Consider the following 17,992-nt stretch of genomic DNA (forward strand, 5'->3'; position numbering starts at 1 on the left):
TCAGAACTTCACTTGTAATTTTGTTTAGTTTTTGCACACCTAACCCCTTAAGTTAGAAGGGTTGTTGAATTACTGTATATTTATATACTTATTTGGACAGGTAAGCTCATACAAGTACTCTTGTTTAATATGGATATTATTTTGGAACTGTATGTTATGCACTACTTATCTCAGGTTATGTGTTATATTATTTGGAATATTTGATTACTTACTAATTTTTTTTTGATCATATTTATATCTTGTTATTGAATTTGCCATATCGGAAAGATGTTGTGGTTTAATTTGTTATTAGGTTACTCTATTGACATTTGTCTCCAATATCTTAAACACTTTATAATAATTTATATCCTTCTATCCTACACAGTATGATTCTGGAATTAGTTTGGAATTTTGATGTATGTATGAATTCTTGAGTCTTTCATATTTCTTCTTAGAAACTACTTAGTCTGTTGATGCTCAAAGTTGGTGAATACGTGGGTTCGAAGTTCAGCAAGGCGCCATTGCTATCCGATTTCGCAATCTATGTCTTTCATTGCAGAGTAGACAGATGTTTATCTATCATAATATTTCTGGTCAGGAAATGCCTGCAGCATGTCCTAACTATTCTTGTCTAATTAGTCCAATTATTCCAGTTACATATTTACAATTTGATAGGGAAGTATTTAGTTTATATTTTATCTCGTACTTCATAGTATGTTTGTTGTTGACTATCCCTATACGCAGTAGGTTTGTTAAGTCAGTATTTGGAGTGTTTAGACAGATGAGTTGTTCATTTGAGTATATTCCCATTGCTTTCCTTAGGCATTAGTTTTGTTATTCAGATTCTGGAATATTTCCTGAATAATTCCACGTATGTGAGAGCGCATGAATCTGCAGTTTTATTTAAAACTTGTTGATCGTTCTCGTCAATTTTTTTTCTTATCACTTATCCTATTTTTTTTCCTATCACCTATCACATATTTTTTTTTCCTATCACTTATCATAGTGTCATAGAACTTATGAGTTCATCATTTATTATTTTTCTTTCTTACTTATTCTTACGTTATTAGTACTTTATCTGAGTCTGGTTATTCTCATACATCTGTTGTAGCAACATGCTATAGTTCGTGAATACCAGCACGAATTAAGTTTATGTAGTTTCTAGAATATTTTAGTCAATACACTTTAGGTATTTATCTTACCTTTGATTTAGTTTGGTTACATCTCTGTTACTTAGTCTGTTAGTAATTTATTCTGACTTATTTTGATTACTTAGTTTGGATAGGTCCATATTACCGGATGAGGGTGTATATAGACCTAATTTAGTTATTTTGTTCAGTATTAGTTACCATTGGATCCAATAATTTAGTTTATTTAGTAAGAATTGGTCCATAAATTTTCCTGATCGTTCTTCTTTGGATATACTCTAATATAAATCTGGTGTCCATTGATAGTCCGATTCTGGATAAGGGTCCGATTCTTCATTTATTTTGTGTATTTGGTTGGATAGGTTCGTATTACCGGATGTGGGTGTACGTAGACCTGATCTGTTTATGTGGATTAGTATTGGTGTGAATTGGTCCATAAATTTGCCTGGTCGTTCTTCTTTGGATATGCCTTTTATGAATCTGGTGTCCACTGATGGTTCGACTTTGGATTACGTGTCCGATTCCACATTTATTTTGGTTATTGAGTTTTGGATTCCTTTGGTATGTTTATTATTGGTATTATTTGGCATTAGTGAGAGTTGTTCCATAAATCTTCCTGATTGTTCTTCTCTGGATATACTATTATGAATCTGGTGTCCATTGTTAGTTCAATTTTGGATTAAGTGTTCAATTCTTTACTTATTTTAGTTACTGATTTTTTTTTAATTTCACTTTGGTATATTTACTTGTGATGGTTCGAATTGGCCACACCTTTTCCTGGTTGTTCCGTCCTTGGATATACCCTTTATAAATCTGATGTTCATGGATAGCTCAATTTTGGTTTTAGTGCCCAATTCGACACTTAGCATTATTATGAACTTTAGTGCAATATTTAGTTCTGTTTTGACTTTTAAGCAATATTATGTCAATATTTGGTAGCAGAGAGTAACAGTAACATTTTAGCATGAGTTTGAGTCATATATGTATTTATTTTTCCTTGAACCTTAGTTTATGCTTAGTGGTAATCTTGCGAATCAACGTGGATTGTTAGACTATGTATTGCAAAGTTAGTTGTTATTATTTTGAAGTTTAGAAAAAAAAATTTTATGGATAAATTTTTTTTTCCCAAGTAGAAGGGGATTGTAACGGTCACGTTACAAAATTAGCTCTTTAATTATTATTATAATTATTTTCCTCGGTCTCCATTTAAATTCTCTAATTTCTCGTATAGGACTACTGGGGTGACGTCATACCTCGGTGATGGAACGTACTCCACCTATCGAGAATGATTTCGTTTTCTGAGAGAGTTTGACGTTTACCTTGGCGGAGAAACGCCTCTCGTTCTTTACTTGACTGTGAGCTGTGGTGTCGAATAGATATACCATATAGAATGGCGGATGATTTCCTCCAACTTATTTTATCACATAAGAAATTTAACGTAAAGTAAAAAGTTACCACCAGGGATTGTCTGGAGTGAGGAGACATGTGGGTGACAACTCCTGTTGGAGTATAAATAGGAATCATTCGGTGAGATCTACTTTTTCATAGTAATTTTTTATGTATAGCCTTGGTTTTTGTGATGGAACCTTTGAGATATTAGGTTCATTGTTAAATTTCTTAGTCAACTCATTATTTGGATTTTATGTAGATTATTTCGATTATTGAATATTCATTCAAGGAAAATTATATATTAATATATTTTTTGGTTAGACATAACCAAACATATGCAATTCTCAATTAATATTAGAAATAATTATCATTTCTCTGTAGGTTTTAAATTTATTGAACCTCCAATATTTTTATAAATTCTATATATTTTTACAGATATTCCCTCAGATAAATCATATTCAAATTTCACATTTATCATTATTTGTTCATGTGTTCACACTTAAAATAGTTCAAGGTTACCTGAGATTGGTTTTTTGTTCCATTTTTAATGGCCTGTTTTTCTATACTATAGCTTCTAAAAAGTATTTCTTCTTCCCTTTACTTTTTGCTCATGTTTAAAATGGGAAATAAAACTGGGAATGTTTTTAGCCATTTGGGAGAAACCCTACCATGAAGTCATAGACCTTATTTGACCACCTAGAGAAACCACTACAGCCACAGTCAAGTCATCATGGGAGTATATCTAATTGGGAGCAAGCTATGGGAGCGTTCCAGCTCAGTTTTCGTCTTGGCACCTGGGCCTACAGGAGTCATGGGTCGCACCATCCTGGTGCATCATTTTCTAGGATGCAACCGCAACCTTTTTAGGAATCAGTGGGATTCGTTTGGAAACAATTAGTGTGTTTTAGTAACTATTGGTTTTTTTTTACATTTCAGACTCTCGGTTTAATGCGCTATGTTAATTAATTTTTTTCCAGATTTAGTTTACCTCTGGTTTTTTTTTAATATGACATATTTGTATATTAGATTATTTGGTTCCCAAACTTTGTATCTACGGTAACTTCTTGTGCACAGGAATAAGCCTAGAGAAAATTAGGTTTTTAATACTTTATTATTGGTTTATGTAATTCGGGTAAATTTATTTTTTAATATTACTAGCTTGTTTCCCAAATATTTTACTGTTATTCGCTTTATTCCATTTGTTCGGTTAATTTAGGTCATCGTCGGTATTTATCTCAACTTCATTTCTACTTTAGTCAATTGTATATTTAACTTTATTTAATCATTATTGTATTTTCCCTTAGTGAGGCTTGGGCCTATTTATTTGTAGTATTTTCATCTTTGTCAGTTTCCTTTAGTTGTACGTAGCAGGCGTACTATAACCATTTGGTAGAAGACTCATGTGAGTTGTACCCTATATGTTAGTAAGAGGTACTTATACCTTTAAGTTTTGTAACAGGTAACATTATTATTATCTCAAATATAACTTTTTGTATAACTTATGTCATTTTAGAGTCACATGATATACACTTTGTGTAACTCAGAGATTGTCAAAAATCTAGTAGTTATTTTTTAATAAATATGTATTTATTTTGTATATCAATTATTTTATTATTCCTTTATGTTCATTATTACAGGTTTAATATATTTAATATTTGACAGCAGTGTAAGATACCTGGGAAAATGATCGAAGATCATTTTCATGGCGCCCATGATTTGTTAGATTTATTTATTTTGTTCGTCTTTAGCAATTATCCAACTTCATTCAGTTTCAGTACATTATTCTTATTTTATTATTTCATCTTTTAGTCATCATTACTATCTATATAGAGCTAATGTTCTTCGACAGGCATGCAAACGAGCCGTATCCATCCTTGAGCGTCAAGTTGCTCTCTTGCATCTATAGCTAGCCAACTCTATTCAGTTTGCCTCTGTCTCTTCCCACTTCTACTTCTATCCCTTCTAATTCCCCTTTCTTCAGTACTACTGCACTTTAGTAGTATTTTTTTTTTATTTTTCCTATTGCGGCTTCTCAACGTAGAAGTCACTTCATCCTTTTCTTTACACTCACCCACTACATCTTCTTTTCAGCCACAACTATTTAGTTACTTAGTCTTTTTTTTTCTTACTTCTGTTGGAGTATATCTTTTTACTTTCACTCCAACAGAATTTTTCTTCTTTTTGTTACATCCTATAGAGTAACCAGGTTCATTTTCCGTTGGAACTTTACCACGCTGCAGACGGTGGTTGTGAATTGCATAGTGTAGAATTCCTTCCCTTTTGTCTTCACTGCAGCATCCATTTGGCTTGTATATTGTAGAAGCCTTGGAGATGTCACTAGGGAAATGAACCAATAAGTTTTTCAATTTAAAAATCTTTTAGTAGTATTTTTAATATTTTTCAATATTATTAGTGTTGCTATTAGGATTGAAAAGCTTTACCTTTCAATTGTCAGATGACGCTAGTCACCTAATCCATTTACAATAGTTGCAATGTGGGGATGAACTTTCACGGTTGGTCACTCGGAGTATGGAGCTGCAGGACTACGCCTCTCCGATGATGACTCCAATAAGAGTCTAAAATCGCCGATTCAGAGTGATGTGCTGCGCTCCGTATTCTAAATGAAAAATTTAAATTGTTTTGCCTTCGCATTGCAACTGAATAAAAACGATATACATTTTTATTTTTTTATATTAGTATTACTCCTATAGAGTAACCAGGTTCATTTTCCGTTGGAACATTACTTTAACCACGCTGCAGACGGGTGTTCTGAATTGCATAGTGTAGAATTCTTTCCGTTTTGTCTTCACTGCAGCATCCATTTGGCTTGCATATTGTAGAAGCCTTGGAGGTGTCACCAGGGAAATGAACCAATAAGTTTTTTAATTTAAAAATCTTTTAGTTATATTTTTAATATTTTTCAATATTATTAGTGTTGCTATTAGGATTGAAAAGCTTTACCTTTCAATTGCCAGATGACGCTAGTCACCTAATCCATTTACAATAGTTGCAATGTGGGGATAAACTTTCACGGTTGGTCACTCGGAGTAACGAGCTGCAGGACTACGCCTCTCCGATGATGACTCCAATAAGAGTCGAAAATCGCCGATTCAGAGTGATGTGCTGCGCTCCGTATTCTAAGTGAAAAATTAAGATTGTTTTGCCTTCGCATTGCAACTGAATAAAAATGGTATACATTTTTATTTTCATCAGTTATATGTTTAAAATTTACACGTTTCTTAAGATACCTCGAGATAGAAAAAAGGTATCGACATGCGGTTTTTGCTATTCTGTTGCTAACTTGGTCTAATTTTGTAATATACGATTAAAAATGCATACTTGTATTTAATATTTTCCAAATAAAACTAGATATGTGAAAAAATAAAATAGCGCCTCCTAGCTGGCATATTATTTATTAGGCTGATTCGTAATTAAAACTCTTACATTGACGAAAAAGAGCTTTTTCAACGAGACCCAGTTTACAAAAATCGATTTAGCAGAACCGGACTTACAGCAATTTTTTCATAACAAGGTTCCCACTCACCCCCACATCTTATTTGCAAAGGTAGACTTAAACTTGTGAAATCAAATATGTGCAGAATTTTATGAAGAATACGATGATCGGATTTCCAGTGCCCTTCCATTAGGTAAACTTTGTAAAATTTTGATTTTTAAATTTTTTATATTCAATTACGCCCTCTAGCGGTGGACTTTTATGAAAATAATTTCCAGGGTTTTCCCGAGGCAACTTTTGTCATACATTTTTTCCCCAATCTGTACTATAAATGGTTCCTGAGATATGGCCGAGAGCCATTCTTATTGGGACACCCGGTACTTCTAATGCTCTTAATTTTAGCCTTCACTTCTTCAATAGTCAATCCTTCGATATCTATTCCTTCTTGAATTTGTTGTATTGCTGATGAGCGTATTTGTTTGTTTTTATATGTTTCACATCGAATATCCCATAAACATTGTTGGTTTGTCCACACCATTAGGAATAACAATTTTTATTTTTTCTTATTTTTGTAAAGAATATTTCAGTGAGTTAAAACTTTTCATTTTTATCTTTTTTCGAGAAAAGACCTTAAGGTTTTTGTTTTATAATTGCCTATTTACTCGTATTATTTGAAAAGACAGCACATTCGCCAGCCAGCTCTCTTAGTAAACAGGCACTTACAACTCCGAAAAGTGTGTAGAAAAAATATAGTACTCGCTAGTGACTTCTCTATCTCAGCAATAGCAGTACGAAGACATAGCAGGCCTGCTCAAGATTGTTCACCGAGAATTGACAAGGTAGGAAATATTTCTATTACAAGTTACTTTAAGGTCCGTTTTTTTACTGTTATGTTTTTATTTTAAATTCACCCTATGGTAAAAGCAGTCCACTCATAAAGCTCACTGAGTTCGTAGTCTCCTACAAGAGAGAATTTTAATTGTTGATCTCGATAAAGTTGCACAAACTTTAACGTATCTGCTTCGCTTAGTTTTCCGGTCATATTAAACATTTAAAAAATCCAAACACTGCGACTGTATAAAGAGACGTCAGCGAACGCTGTGTTTACACGTATCTACAACCACTGGCACGGGTTGACGGGTTAGAGGTGACGCGGACAAAGGCCACTGACATGAAAAATAGACCAGCTTTATATTCGAGACAGCGTTGGACTAGAGCAAAAAAGCGTTCACATGATGCCACTACCATGTCAGCACTGTCGTTCCAGTGCGACTGGTGCCAGTTACTGGATACATGTAAACCTGCCTTAGGTGTGTATTCTGTAACACTTCCGTTAAATTTTAGAGGCCTCTAAAATTTTAGCGCCCGCTAAAAATATTTTGGTATTCTGTAAATCATACATCCGTTAAAATCATAACCTAAACCGTTAAAACTCCCCCTAAATAAAAATATTTTAGAGGATGTCAAAACGTACCCGCTAAATTTTTAGCAGTCCGTTAAATGTGGTTTGATTATTTTTGTTGGGTTATGTTTGTATGAATAGTACTTTGTTATTCTTGTATCATACTGGAGATAAATATTTAAAAATGGCAAATCGCTTTTTGTAATTTATTTGGTGAAGAAGTACTTACTAAATATTAATGAAAGGTAAGTCTCATTTTACTTTACAATCGACACACTAAGTACACCTATAAGTAACAAAATTCACATTTTTGTTTCTTTTTGTAGAGCTGATTTCAGATTACAACAAAACCAAAAACGCCAAAAAGTAATTGACCTGAAAGTAACTACAATTACCATTTCAAAGGAAGTAGGTACCTACCAGTGATGTGTGATCACTGGTACCTACCTACCTAGAAATGTCATTGAAAAAGTGTTGAAGTCAAAGATGTTTGTCAAAGCAATTAAATCCTATTAATGCAGGTAAAATTATTTAAAGTTATTGTGGAACATTACAAAACGTACCAAATGTTTATAAAGGTGGAGTTTCAGAAGGGTTATAACCAGATGCAGATTAATAAGATGACCTTAATGTTATTGAAAATAGACCATTTGACCAAAATTAGTGTCGAAGGGGAGAAGAAATAAGATATGCAATTTTTCAGCAATATTTTAATGTATAACTTTATAAATAAAAATGTTTAATTGGAAAATATGAGTTTTACTAAAAAATAATTAAATACAATAAATATTATTTTCTAGGAAACTGTCAGTTTCTGCTTCTTCTTAAGGTTTTTGGCCTCTGACAGTCAGTTTTCGGTCAATTTCTGGGTTAAAAGTAGTTCAAAAACGACGTTGCCGTACTTGTTCCAAAACCTTTTAGAGTAGAGGATTCCTCTAAAAAAATATTATTTTAGCGGCCCTCTATAATATGTGTTTACAGAATGTCAATCTAACCTAAAAGTTTTAGAGGACCGTTAAAAGTTAAATTTTAGAGGCCTCTTAAATTTAACGGAAATGTTACAGAATACACCCCTTAATATGCCTACTTATATTTTTTTCTCTTTTGGGAATTAACCACAATTTAAAGACATCGAAACGTCAAAATAAACATATTTTCAACTGAAACTGTAGTTAATTCTGATAAAATATAGTAAATTGTAATATATATTACAAAATGCCAACAACAAAATGCATTCCGAACTAGTATATTTGTCGACGTAATTTCAGAATAATTACTACTAATACAACAAACATACCTGGTTTAGGCTTTTTTGGCTTCGGTGGTTTCTTTTTATATTTTTTTTTCTTTTTCCCTTTATCGTTGGAATCATCTGGATTCTCCTCAGTCTCCATCTCTCCTACATCTTGCATGATCAGATGGCCATTACCGTCAGGAGCAGCGATGCTAACTGCTTCAATCAATCCATCTTCCGAGATTATTTCCCTCTTAATATCTGTAGTGTTGAACTTTAAGAACTGTTGTAGACTGAGAGGTAACGTTGTATTTTGCATTTTTTGAATGTACTCGTGCAGATTGGTCGTTTGTAAATATTGGGTGGGAACTGAAATAGAAGCTGCCGTTTCGTCGGTATCTTTAAGCTCGCTTTTGATCAACGCAACTGGAGGTTGTAGCTCCTTATCGTTTTTCTCCAACTCGGTTGCATGAGTTTGAATTAATTGTATGTCCTGAGGTTGGAGCGCTGCTACTACCGTCATTCCTTCTGGTACACCGTTCTGGCCATCCAACTAAAATTAATTTGAAATATTACTTATTTATCAATAGGCCAGGCATTTTATCAGAGTGAAATTTTTCTTCCATTAGATATAGGCCTGGATTCCTCGTACCAAAAAAACTTCATTAATAGTAAGCTGAAAATTCCATAATAGCTTAACAGTCTAGTCTAATCGGACAAATTTTGATGTATGGAAACACTGGAACAAGGGAAGTTTTAATTGTGGAACGTGTCATCTTGACAAGTTTATGATTGTAAAAACCAGTAGGTTGTTTTTAAGTTTATTCAATAGCAAAATTTATATATATGAAAAAATGTTTGTCCCGCAAATATGTTGGGCACTTTAATAAGTCCGACTCGTAGAACATGTCAAATGACAGGAATTATGTTGGTCATGATTTTTGCATCAGAGGTTAATGAAAGGGTAACAAATAAATTGAAAGTTTTGTCCGACAAAATACATGAGATGTTTTCGTAGTCTGACGTTCGAAACCTGTAACCTGTTCCACAATTAAAACTTGCCTGTTCCAGTGTTCCCATACATCAAAGTTTGTCCGACTAGACACCGTAAAGCTATTAACAAATTTTCAGCTTGCTATTAATCAACTATTGTTTGGTACGCGGCATCCAGGTCTAATATTACAAGTTGAATAAATGAATAAACAAATATGAACTTACATTGTCTAGTTCATTTAATCGTTCTGCAACCGAAAGGGGTATCTATTATGTAAGGTTTGTATAATATTATAAATAATGCCAGAGACAGTTATTATTATAGTTCTTTATTAATAGTTGAACAACAACAATCCCGCACAAGAAATGAGTAAACAAACGAGTGACATAAGGCAGTGACTAATCATCCGCCGGACGGTATACGGTATCGGATATGTTCCGAATACCAACATTATAATACATCTCCCCTTTTAAATGACAAAGGTCTTTAACATTAGGAGTAAAATAAAACTGGTTTTAATTCACAAATTAAACCTACTAGGTTTCTTAACCTGTCTACCAGACCTAGTTATGACCACAGCTGAAGGCTGAGGCGCTTGATTTAGTGCTACTTCCTTGTTTACATTATCCTTTAAAGGTTGAGCAAACGGTGTGGGAGACAGGATGTTTGGTCTGCGGATCTATTTATTATAGGTAACGTCGTGGGTGGATTGTTATCAGAAGAAATATCATCTCTTTCAAATTCTTCATTCAAAATGGGGTTCTCCACCCTGAATGTATTGCGTGATGGTCGAAGATCCACACGATTTCTTCTAACAACATTCCCTTCTTTATTTTCTACCAAGAATGACCTAGGTGAATCATGCTTTGCTACAACCCTGCCTGGTTCCCAACATTTCTTTACATGGTTATAAACCGTAATATTATTATCAATATCTAACTCTTTTAAGTCTCTCACATGTTGATTATAATAATCTAAATTCTTTCTTTGCTTAGCGATCAATTTCTCTTTAATATTTTCACATAAACTTGGACGTAGCAACACATTGGAAACCGGCAATTTTGTTTTGCAAACACGGCTCATAAGGAGCTGCGATGGAGAGTAGTCCATATACTTAAGTGGTGTGTTTCTATACTGAAGTAACGCAATATGCATGTCAGTGCCATCATTAAGACACTTTTTTATCATATTCTTTGCAATGGATACCGCTTTTTCCGCTAATCCATTGGCACGTGGATAATTTGGACTTCTTGTCACAATGATAAAATTCCATTCCTGACCAAAGCTTCGAAAACAAGAGCTATTAAATGGGATGTTATCAGCGACAAGAGTATCAGGAACTCCAAATTTGGAAAACAATGATTTTAGTTTTGATATTATGGTTGGACCAGACTTATCTTTAATATGAATTATCTCTAACCAGTTTGAATATGCGTCCATTACTACTAGATACGATTTATCTGAATAAGAAAAAATATCAACTCCTAGCCTTTGCCACGGACGTTCTGGAATATCAAAAGGATGTAAACTTTCTTTACAATTTTTTCTACTAATGTTTTCACATGTTTTGCATTTTTTTATAAACAATTCTACATCATTACTTAAATTTGGCCAGTAAAAAAATTTTCCTTGCACGAGCTTTACATTTTTCGATTCCCAAGTGCCCCTCGTGAATTAATTTAAGCATCTCTAAATGTAAAGAACTAGGTACTATTAATTTATAATCCAAAAATAATAAGCCTGACGACATGTTAATTTGTTCTTCAAGTTTAAAATAATGACGCAGGTTTTCAGGGATATCAGTTTTAATCAAGGGCCACCCATTTTTAACATAATATAAAAGCTTGTTTAATTGTGAATCATTTTCTGTCTCAATTTTAAACTTATCCTTTTTTTGATCAGACATTGGTAATTCTGTTACTAAAGAATGAATAGCAAAATCAAATTCCTGATCTGATTTTAGCCCGCTGCAATTTAAAAAGGCCCTAGATAAAGTATCTGCAATGTATAAATATTTACCAGCTTTAAATGTCACATTTGAACAGAATGTAGATTTTTACGAAAAACTGACTCTAAGGGCTTATGATCACTAGAAACTTTAATATTTTTCATGCCATAGAGCCAAAAATGAAATTTTTGTATGGCAAACACGATAGCCAGAGTTTACTTTTCTATCTGCGCATAATTTTGCTCAGTTTTATTTAGACTTCTAGACACGAAGGACACTGGGTGTCCATTTTGTAACAGGCAAGCGCCCAACCATCCCTACTAGCATCAGTCTCTATCTCAACAGGTAGATTGGGGTTAAAAAAAAAATAACACCGGAGCGCTTGTTAGTAGGTGTTTAAGTCTATTTAAAGAATGCTCGTGTTCTGTTGACCAATGCCACGGGACCTTTAAACTTGTTAATTCTCTCAACGGCGCAGTGATTTTGGACATGTTGGGTACAAACTTACTCAAATATTTAGCCATACCTAGTATTCTGAGAAGATCAGCCTTTGATTTTGGCACAGGCATATCTAGAATTGCTTTTACATTGTTATCATTAGGCTCAATTCCCTTACCTGAAAAAATTTGACCCATGTACCTAACACTCTGCTGCTTAAATTGCACTTTTGAAATGTTAAATTTAACATTAAACTTATTAGCTCTTTCAAGTACTATCTTAAGGTTTTGGTCATGCTCAGCCTCAGATGAACCTGCAATAATGAGGTCATCAAAATATACTCCCACTCCGTCCAAATCACCAAATAGTTCATAGTTGTACTTCTGAAAAACTTCCGGGGCGCTGCATATTCCAAAAGGAAACCTATCAAATTTAAACCTACCAAAAGGTGTTCCGAAAGTGCAATATTCTGAACTTTGTTCATCCAATTGCACATGAAAATACTCATCTTTCATATCAACAACTGTAAAAATATTTTTACCACCTAGCTTATGTGCAATTTCATCGACTGTGGGGATCAAAAAATGCTCACGCTCTATAGCTTTATTCAAATAAGTCGGGTCCAAGCATAACCTTAAATCTCTATTTACATTATTCTTTTCAACTATGACAAGAGGGTTTAACCATTTAGTGGGCTTATCAACTTTCGAAATGACACCTTGATCTTCTAATTCTATTAATTTTGATCTAACTCTAGCATATAAAACTCTAGGAACCCTCCTTACACGTTGAACCACTGGTACAACATTTTCTTTTAAAGTTATATGATGTTGACCTGGAAACTTGCCTAACTTTCCATCAAAAACAGTTGGATAAGCCTTAATAACATCATAAAACGTTTTAAAATTAGCACCCTTATTTTCATAAACCTGTGTACTATTAATTATTTTAATTAAATTCAAGGTTACACAAGCTTCCAGGCCTAACAGAGGTATCTGATCATTGGCTTTTACAACTTCAAATGTCAAAACATGACCTACATTATTTTTATTATAACAGTTTAATGCAACTTTACCAAGAGATCTAGTTTTAAAATCAATACTACCATATGAAACTAGAATCACTTTTGACTTAAGCAAACAAGCATCTGGGCACACCAGATTCAGTACATTTAATGGCATTACGCTTACCTCAGCACCAGTGTCTAGTTTGAACTTGATTTTCCGCTCATTTACCTGGAGCTCCTCTGTCCACATGCGGTTGCTGCCCTCATGAACCGCCCCAACATGCCTGCCTAATGAGCTTACATAAAACTCTTCACCTTCGCTGTCAGTCTGTTCATGTTCTTCGACATGATGTACCCTTCATTTGGACCCACTTGCCTCGTCCGATCCAAGTTTTCCCTTACTTTTGCAAACATTAGCAAAATAATGTCTCCCTTGGCACTTGGCACACGTTTTGTTATACGCCGGACACTTTCTTGGAGGGTGAGAGTACCCACAAAACCTGCATGATTCTGTGTTACCTGAGCTGTTACTGTTACCACTACCACTATCTGCTTGCTTAGATGGTTTGCGGTCAATTTTCTTAACCACATTCAACTGTACTACCTCCTGCATCTCTTTTGATAAATTTTTGCTGGTTTCTGAAGCACGACAAACGTTTATTGTTTTTTGTAGAGTTAGAGACGTTTCTCTAAGCAATCGTTCTTGGGTGCCCTTTTCAAAAATGCCCATAACTATCCTGTCTCTTAACATGTTATCTTGATCCGGGTACTCTGTGGTTTTTATGGCTTTACGAAGTTCCGTCACGAATGAGTCAAAAGACTGACCCTCTTTCTGCACAACACTATTGAACAAGAATCTTTCAAATATTACATTTTTCTTGGGTGCACAATATGCCTCAAACTTGTCCTTTAATTTTTCAAGAGTCAAATCACCTTCAATGGTAAATGTATTGTACAACTCCAATCCATCATCTCCTACAAGACTTAAATAACAAGCAACTTTCTTTTTCTCAGTTTTCTCGGCTAATTCAGAGGCCTCCGAATAAATTTCAAATTTCTGCCAGAACTTTCTCCAGTTGGCCGAAACATTGCCATCCAAACTTAGAGGCTCAGGTGGTCTAAAAACAAGATTTTCCATTTTCTTCTTAATTGGTCACTTTACCTTTAATCACATGAACACCTGACACCATGTATAATATTATAAATAATGCCAGAGACAGTTATTATAGTTCTTTATTAATAGTTGAACAACAACAATCCCGCACAAGAAATGAGTAAACAAACGAGTGACATAAGGCAGTGACTAATCATCCGCCGGACGGTATACGGTATCGGATATGTCCCGAATACCAACATTATAATACAAGGTTAACCTAAAGGCTATTACTACCAAGGGCGGATCCAGGGCCGATTTTCGGGAAGGGCCATAAACTTTGTTTGGGGAGGGTACCAGGGGGTAATTTTTAAAAAATTAGGGTTACAGTGACGGTGAGTTTTAAGGCACTTTTCAGACACTTTTGAGTGCCATAAAGACATTCACAACTTATCGTTATTAAAGAATTATTAAAGTACCGATTGAAAGAATTATTAAAGCACCAAAAAGAAAATTGGCAAAGGTATTATCGAAACACGAGAACTGGTAGTAATTACAAACAAATGCAGCCTGAAATTCCCATTAAAAGATGGTTTCATTCTGTATCAAATCGCCATTTCATAAGAGTTATAAATAGATTGAGATGTAATCATGCTCTTACCCCCCTTCATATGTACAGTTTGGGTCTCACAGAGTCACCTAACTGTGAGTGTGGAAAAGAAGGTGATCTACTACATATTCTCCTCGAATGTTCACATCAATCAGTAAATATAAACAAATTTTATGATAATCTTAATATATTAAAAATTCCACTTCCCGTCTACCTGAACAATTTGATATTTTCTGAAGATATTAATATATTAAAAACAATTTACGAACATGTCAAAAACTGTAAATATAGATTGTAGCAATACAATTTACCCTGTATTTAAGAAATTTTGTTAAAACATTAAAACAAAACAAACATGTTTGTTTTGTTGTTATTTTGTTTTAAACCCTGTAGATTTAAATAATTATTGTATATTATAATTGAAAAAAGAAAAGAACAAAAAAAGAGAAAAGAAAAGAAAAAAAAAAAGAAAAAATAAAAAAAACTAAGAAGATGTAAACCTCCGCGAGGATCAATCGGGTTTACGTCTTACCGTAGTAAAAAAAAACAATTTATAAAAAATAACAATAAAAAAAATAATAAAAAAAAACAAATTAACAATATAAAAAAATGCAACAAAAAATACAAAAAAAAATAAAAATTTACAAAAAAAAATGAACAACCAAAACAGAGTATTATTTAGATAATAATTGTAGATAATAATGTTAGTTTGTTATGTATTTAGAGTTAGAAATACAGAAAAAATTCCTCTGATTGAAAAATCAAATTTGTTTGTTTTTAAAATAACAAAATGTCTGGCTAATTGGCTCGGCCAAGGCCATCAAATTCACTAAAAAAAAAAAAATAATAAATAAATAAAGTACCGATTCCTACATATTTCTTCGGATCCAAGTGCAGTTTTTTAAACAAGTTTAATACTATTTTCCCAATGCTTCTCCTGTCAGGCCTTGTTTCTCTCTTTCTTGATTTTCACTAATTATTTTTATGTTCTCATAAGCGTCAATGAACTTAACCAAGTCTTCACAAGTGTTGTTACTGTGTATGTATCTTAAATGTAGAGAAACATGTTTCACATGGGGTACGTCGGTCATTTCGTCAAATTATAACAAAGTAATAATTTGCACTTTGACCCAGATTCATTATTTGTTCAATTATTTCTTTACCACATGTTATCAATTTATTTTATTTTTTTTATATCAATTTATTTACTGGTGCTACTAATGTATGTTGCTCGGGAAGATGCTGTGGATAAGTATTGTTTAGAGTCTTATCTCCGGATGCGACTTAAAACCTTAACAATTCCTTTTATAGCTAGGCCCAGCATCTTCGTCCACAAGCAGAAAACCATCGTCACGATGGCCTCTTAGAGGAATATGTTGTCGACCTAAGAGCTCTATAGACTCTGCTATTGCTCGTAGTCTTTCTCTATTTTCTTGTGTCTGTTTAGACCTCTGAGAGTCTATCTGGTTAATGACTGACTTTTGCTGGTTGCGATAACTGTGTAGAAAATCCAGCCCAACGCCCAACCTGAACTCACTCCTTGTGGTATGATGTTTTTTCATGGGCTTGTATGGCTCCTCTTTGCCCATGAGTTTGGCGGAAAATGTTAAAGGTTTCGTGACAAGGCTTTGGGCTGTCATCCCTTCATTGTGACCATATTTTTCATTGAAAAAATAAAACGGAATACTTGCAAAACAATAGAGAGTTATTGCCACCGGCAAATAAAGGATCCTTTATTACAGGATACTTTAATAAAGGACAAATACCCCAAAAGGGGTCTAAAAGAGTGGTATTGCAAACGCAGTTAAGGAATCTTTTATTTTGACAAATGACATGAAATATTTTTGTAAATATAAAAATAACCTATAAAATTCCATTTGTTGATAAAAATTAAAATAAGATAATTGAAAAGAGTAAAACGTTAAATTTAATTATTTTGTCATTTAAAGATGTTTAGGGAACAACATATTATATCCCATGCCCATAATACTCATCGTTCAATAATATGGAAGTGCAGTTGGAAATACTATTTTAGGAGTTTTTAAATACTTTTGCATTATGGGTATATAAAATGGGGAATTTCTGGAGAATATATTATTAGGGAATAGTGGATATCCAGTCCTCAACTACAACTAGCTAATGACACAATTGCAGAATATTCAGACAGAAGTTGTGTTTTACAATCAATCACAAATCCCTTCAAGAATTGTTATTGAAAGAACATTTGGTATTTTGAAGAGATTTCCCATTTTAACATAAGTAATGAGATGCAAGTTACCTTTTGTTCAAAGAATAATATCAGCTTGTTCAGTTTTACATAATATTGTAGTAGATAATAGAGAAAACGTTAAAATACTGGCAAATGAGTGTGCTGTTGATATTGATATATTAGAAGCTGTGGCAGTACATTTTCAACCAGGAGCTAATCTAATGCAACTAAATTGTGTGTGTGTTTGTTTAAAAATATTGTTCGACATTTAAAGCTAGCTTAAACTAATTTTATTTTTATTGGACTGCAGTTTGTTAATAAATTTATAAATAAATATAAATATTATATTGGTGACTGACTTATTAGCAGGTTTTAAATAATAAATTTATAAATATATACATGCTATTGGTGTTTGATCTTTTATCGTTTAAAATATGTTCATTACGATCCATTATAGCCCTCTCTTTTCACCTCTGGATAACTAGTTATCAGGAAGTTTATCTGACAGATTAGATACTAATAGATATCTGATAGAGAAAAAATTCCCGATAACTAGTTATCCGGAGCTGAAAAGACAGATACTAAGGATACTGTTATATAAACTTCCCAATAATTAGTTATCTGAAATGAAAAGACCTCTAATATCTAATCTGTCAGATAAACTTCCCGATAGACAAAAATATAATAGAAGCATTAGAAGAATTAAGCTTTATGGTGGTTTTTTATTAATTTTTTGGCAGTGTTTAAATAAACAAATACTGATGGCATGAAATGGATCATAAACAAGGAGGTTCTAGGAGGAATGAAAAAAGAATTGGAGATTGTGTTTACCATTAAACGCATAAAACTGCAGTATCTGGGACACATATGAGAAATCGGCACCGTTACAGTACAAATTGCAAGGTACAGTCAAAGGTAAGCGAAGACACAGTAGAGGGAGAATATTAATGGAACTGTTTCGAATCGCAGCTAGCAAGGTTATGATTGCTAATATGATTTCCAACATTCGAAACGGATAGGAATCAAAAGAAGAAGATGGCATGAAAATGAAAGTGTATAATATATATATATATATATATATATATATA

At 33.3% G+C, this 17,992-nt stretch overlaps 1 protein-coding gene across 5 annotated transcripts in view; it reads right to left on the reverse strand.

Annotated features, from left to right (window-relative positions):
* The window catches only part of LOC126880259 (craniofacial development protein 2-like), a 701,034-nt gene that overhangs the window by 404,441 nt on the left and 278,601 nt on the right, over positions 1–17,992 (reverse strand). For all 5 annotated transcript variants that reach the window (XR_007696523.1, XM_050644031.1, XM_050644029.1 and 2 more), the window contains exon 4: positions 8,670–9,159. Coding sequence is in view for 4 of the 5 variants with exons in the window: in XM_050644031.1 (XP_050499988.1) it covers positions 8,670–9,159 (490 nt within the window). In the remaining variant the exon portion in view is untranslated. The remainder of the gene's footprint in view (positions 1–8,669; positions 9,160–17,992) is intronic.

The sequence above is a fragment of the Diabrotica virgifera genome, chromosome 2 (assembly GCF_917563875.1).
Source record: "Diabrotica virgifera virgifera chromosome 2, PGI_DIABVI_V3a".
NCBI classification, from domain to species: Eukaryota; Metazoa; Arthropoda; class Insecta; order Coleoptera; family Chrysomelidae; genus Diabrotica; species Diabrotica virgifera.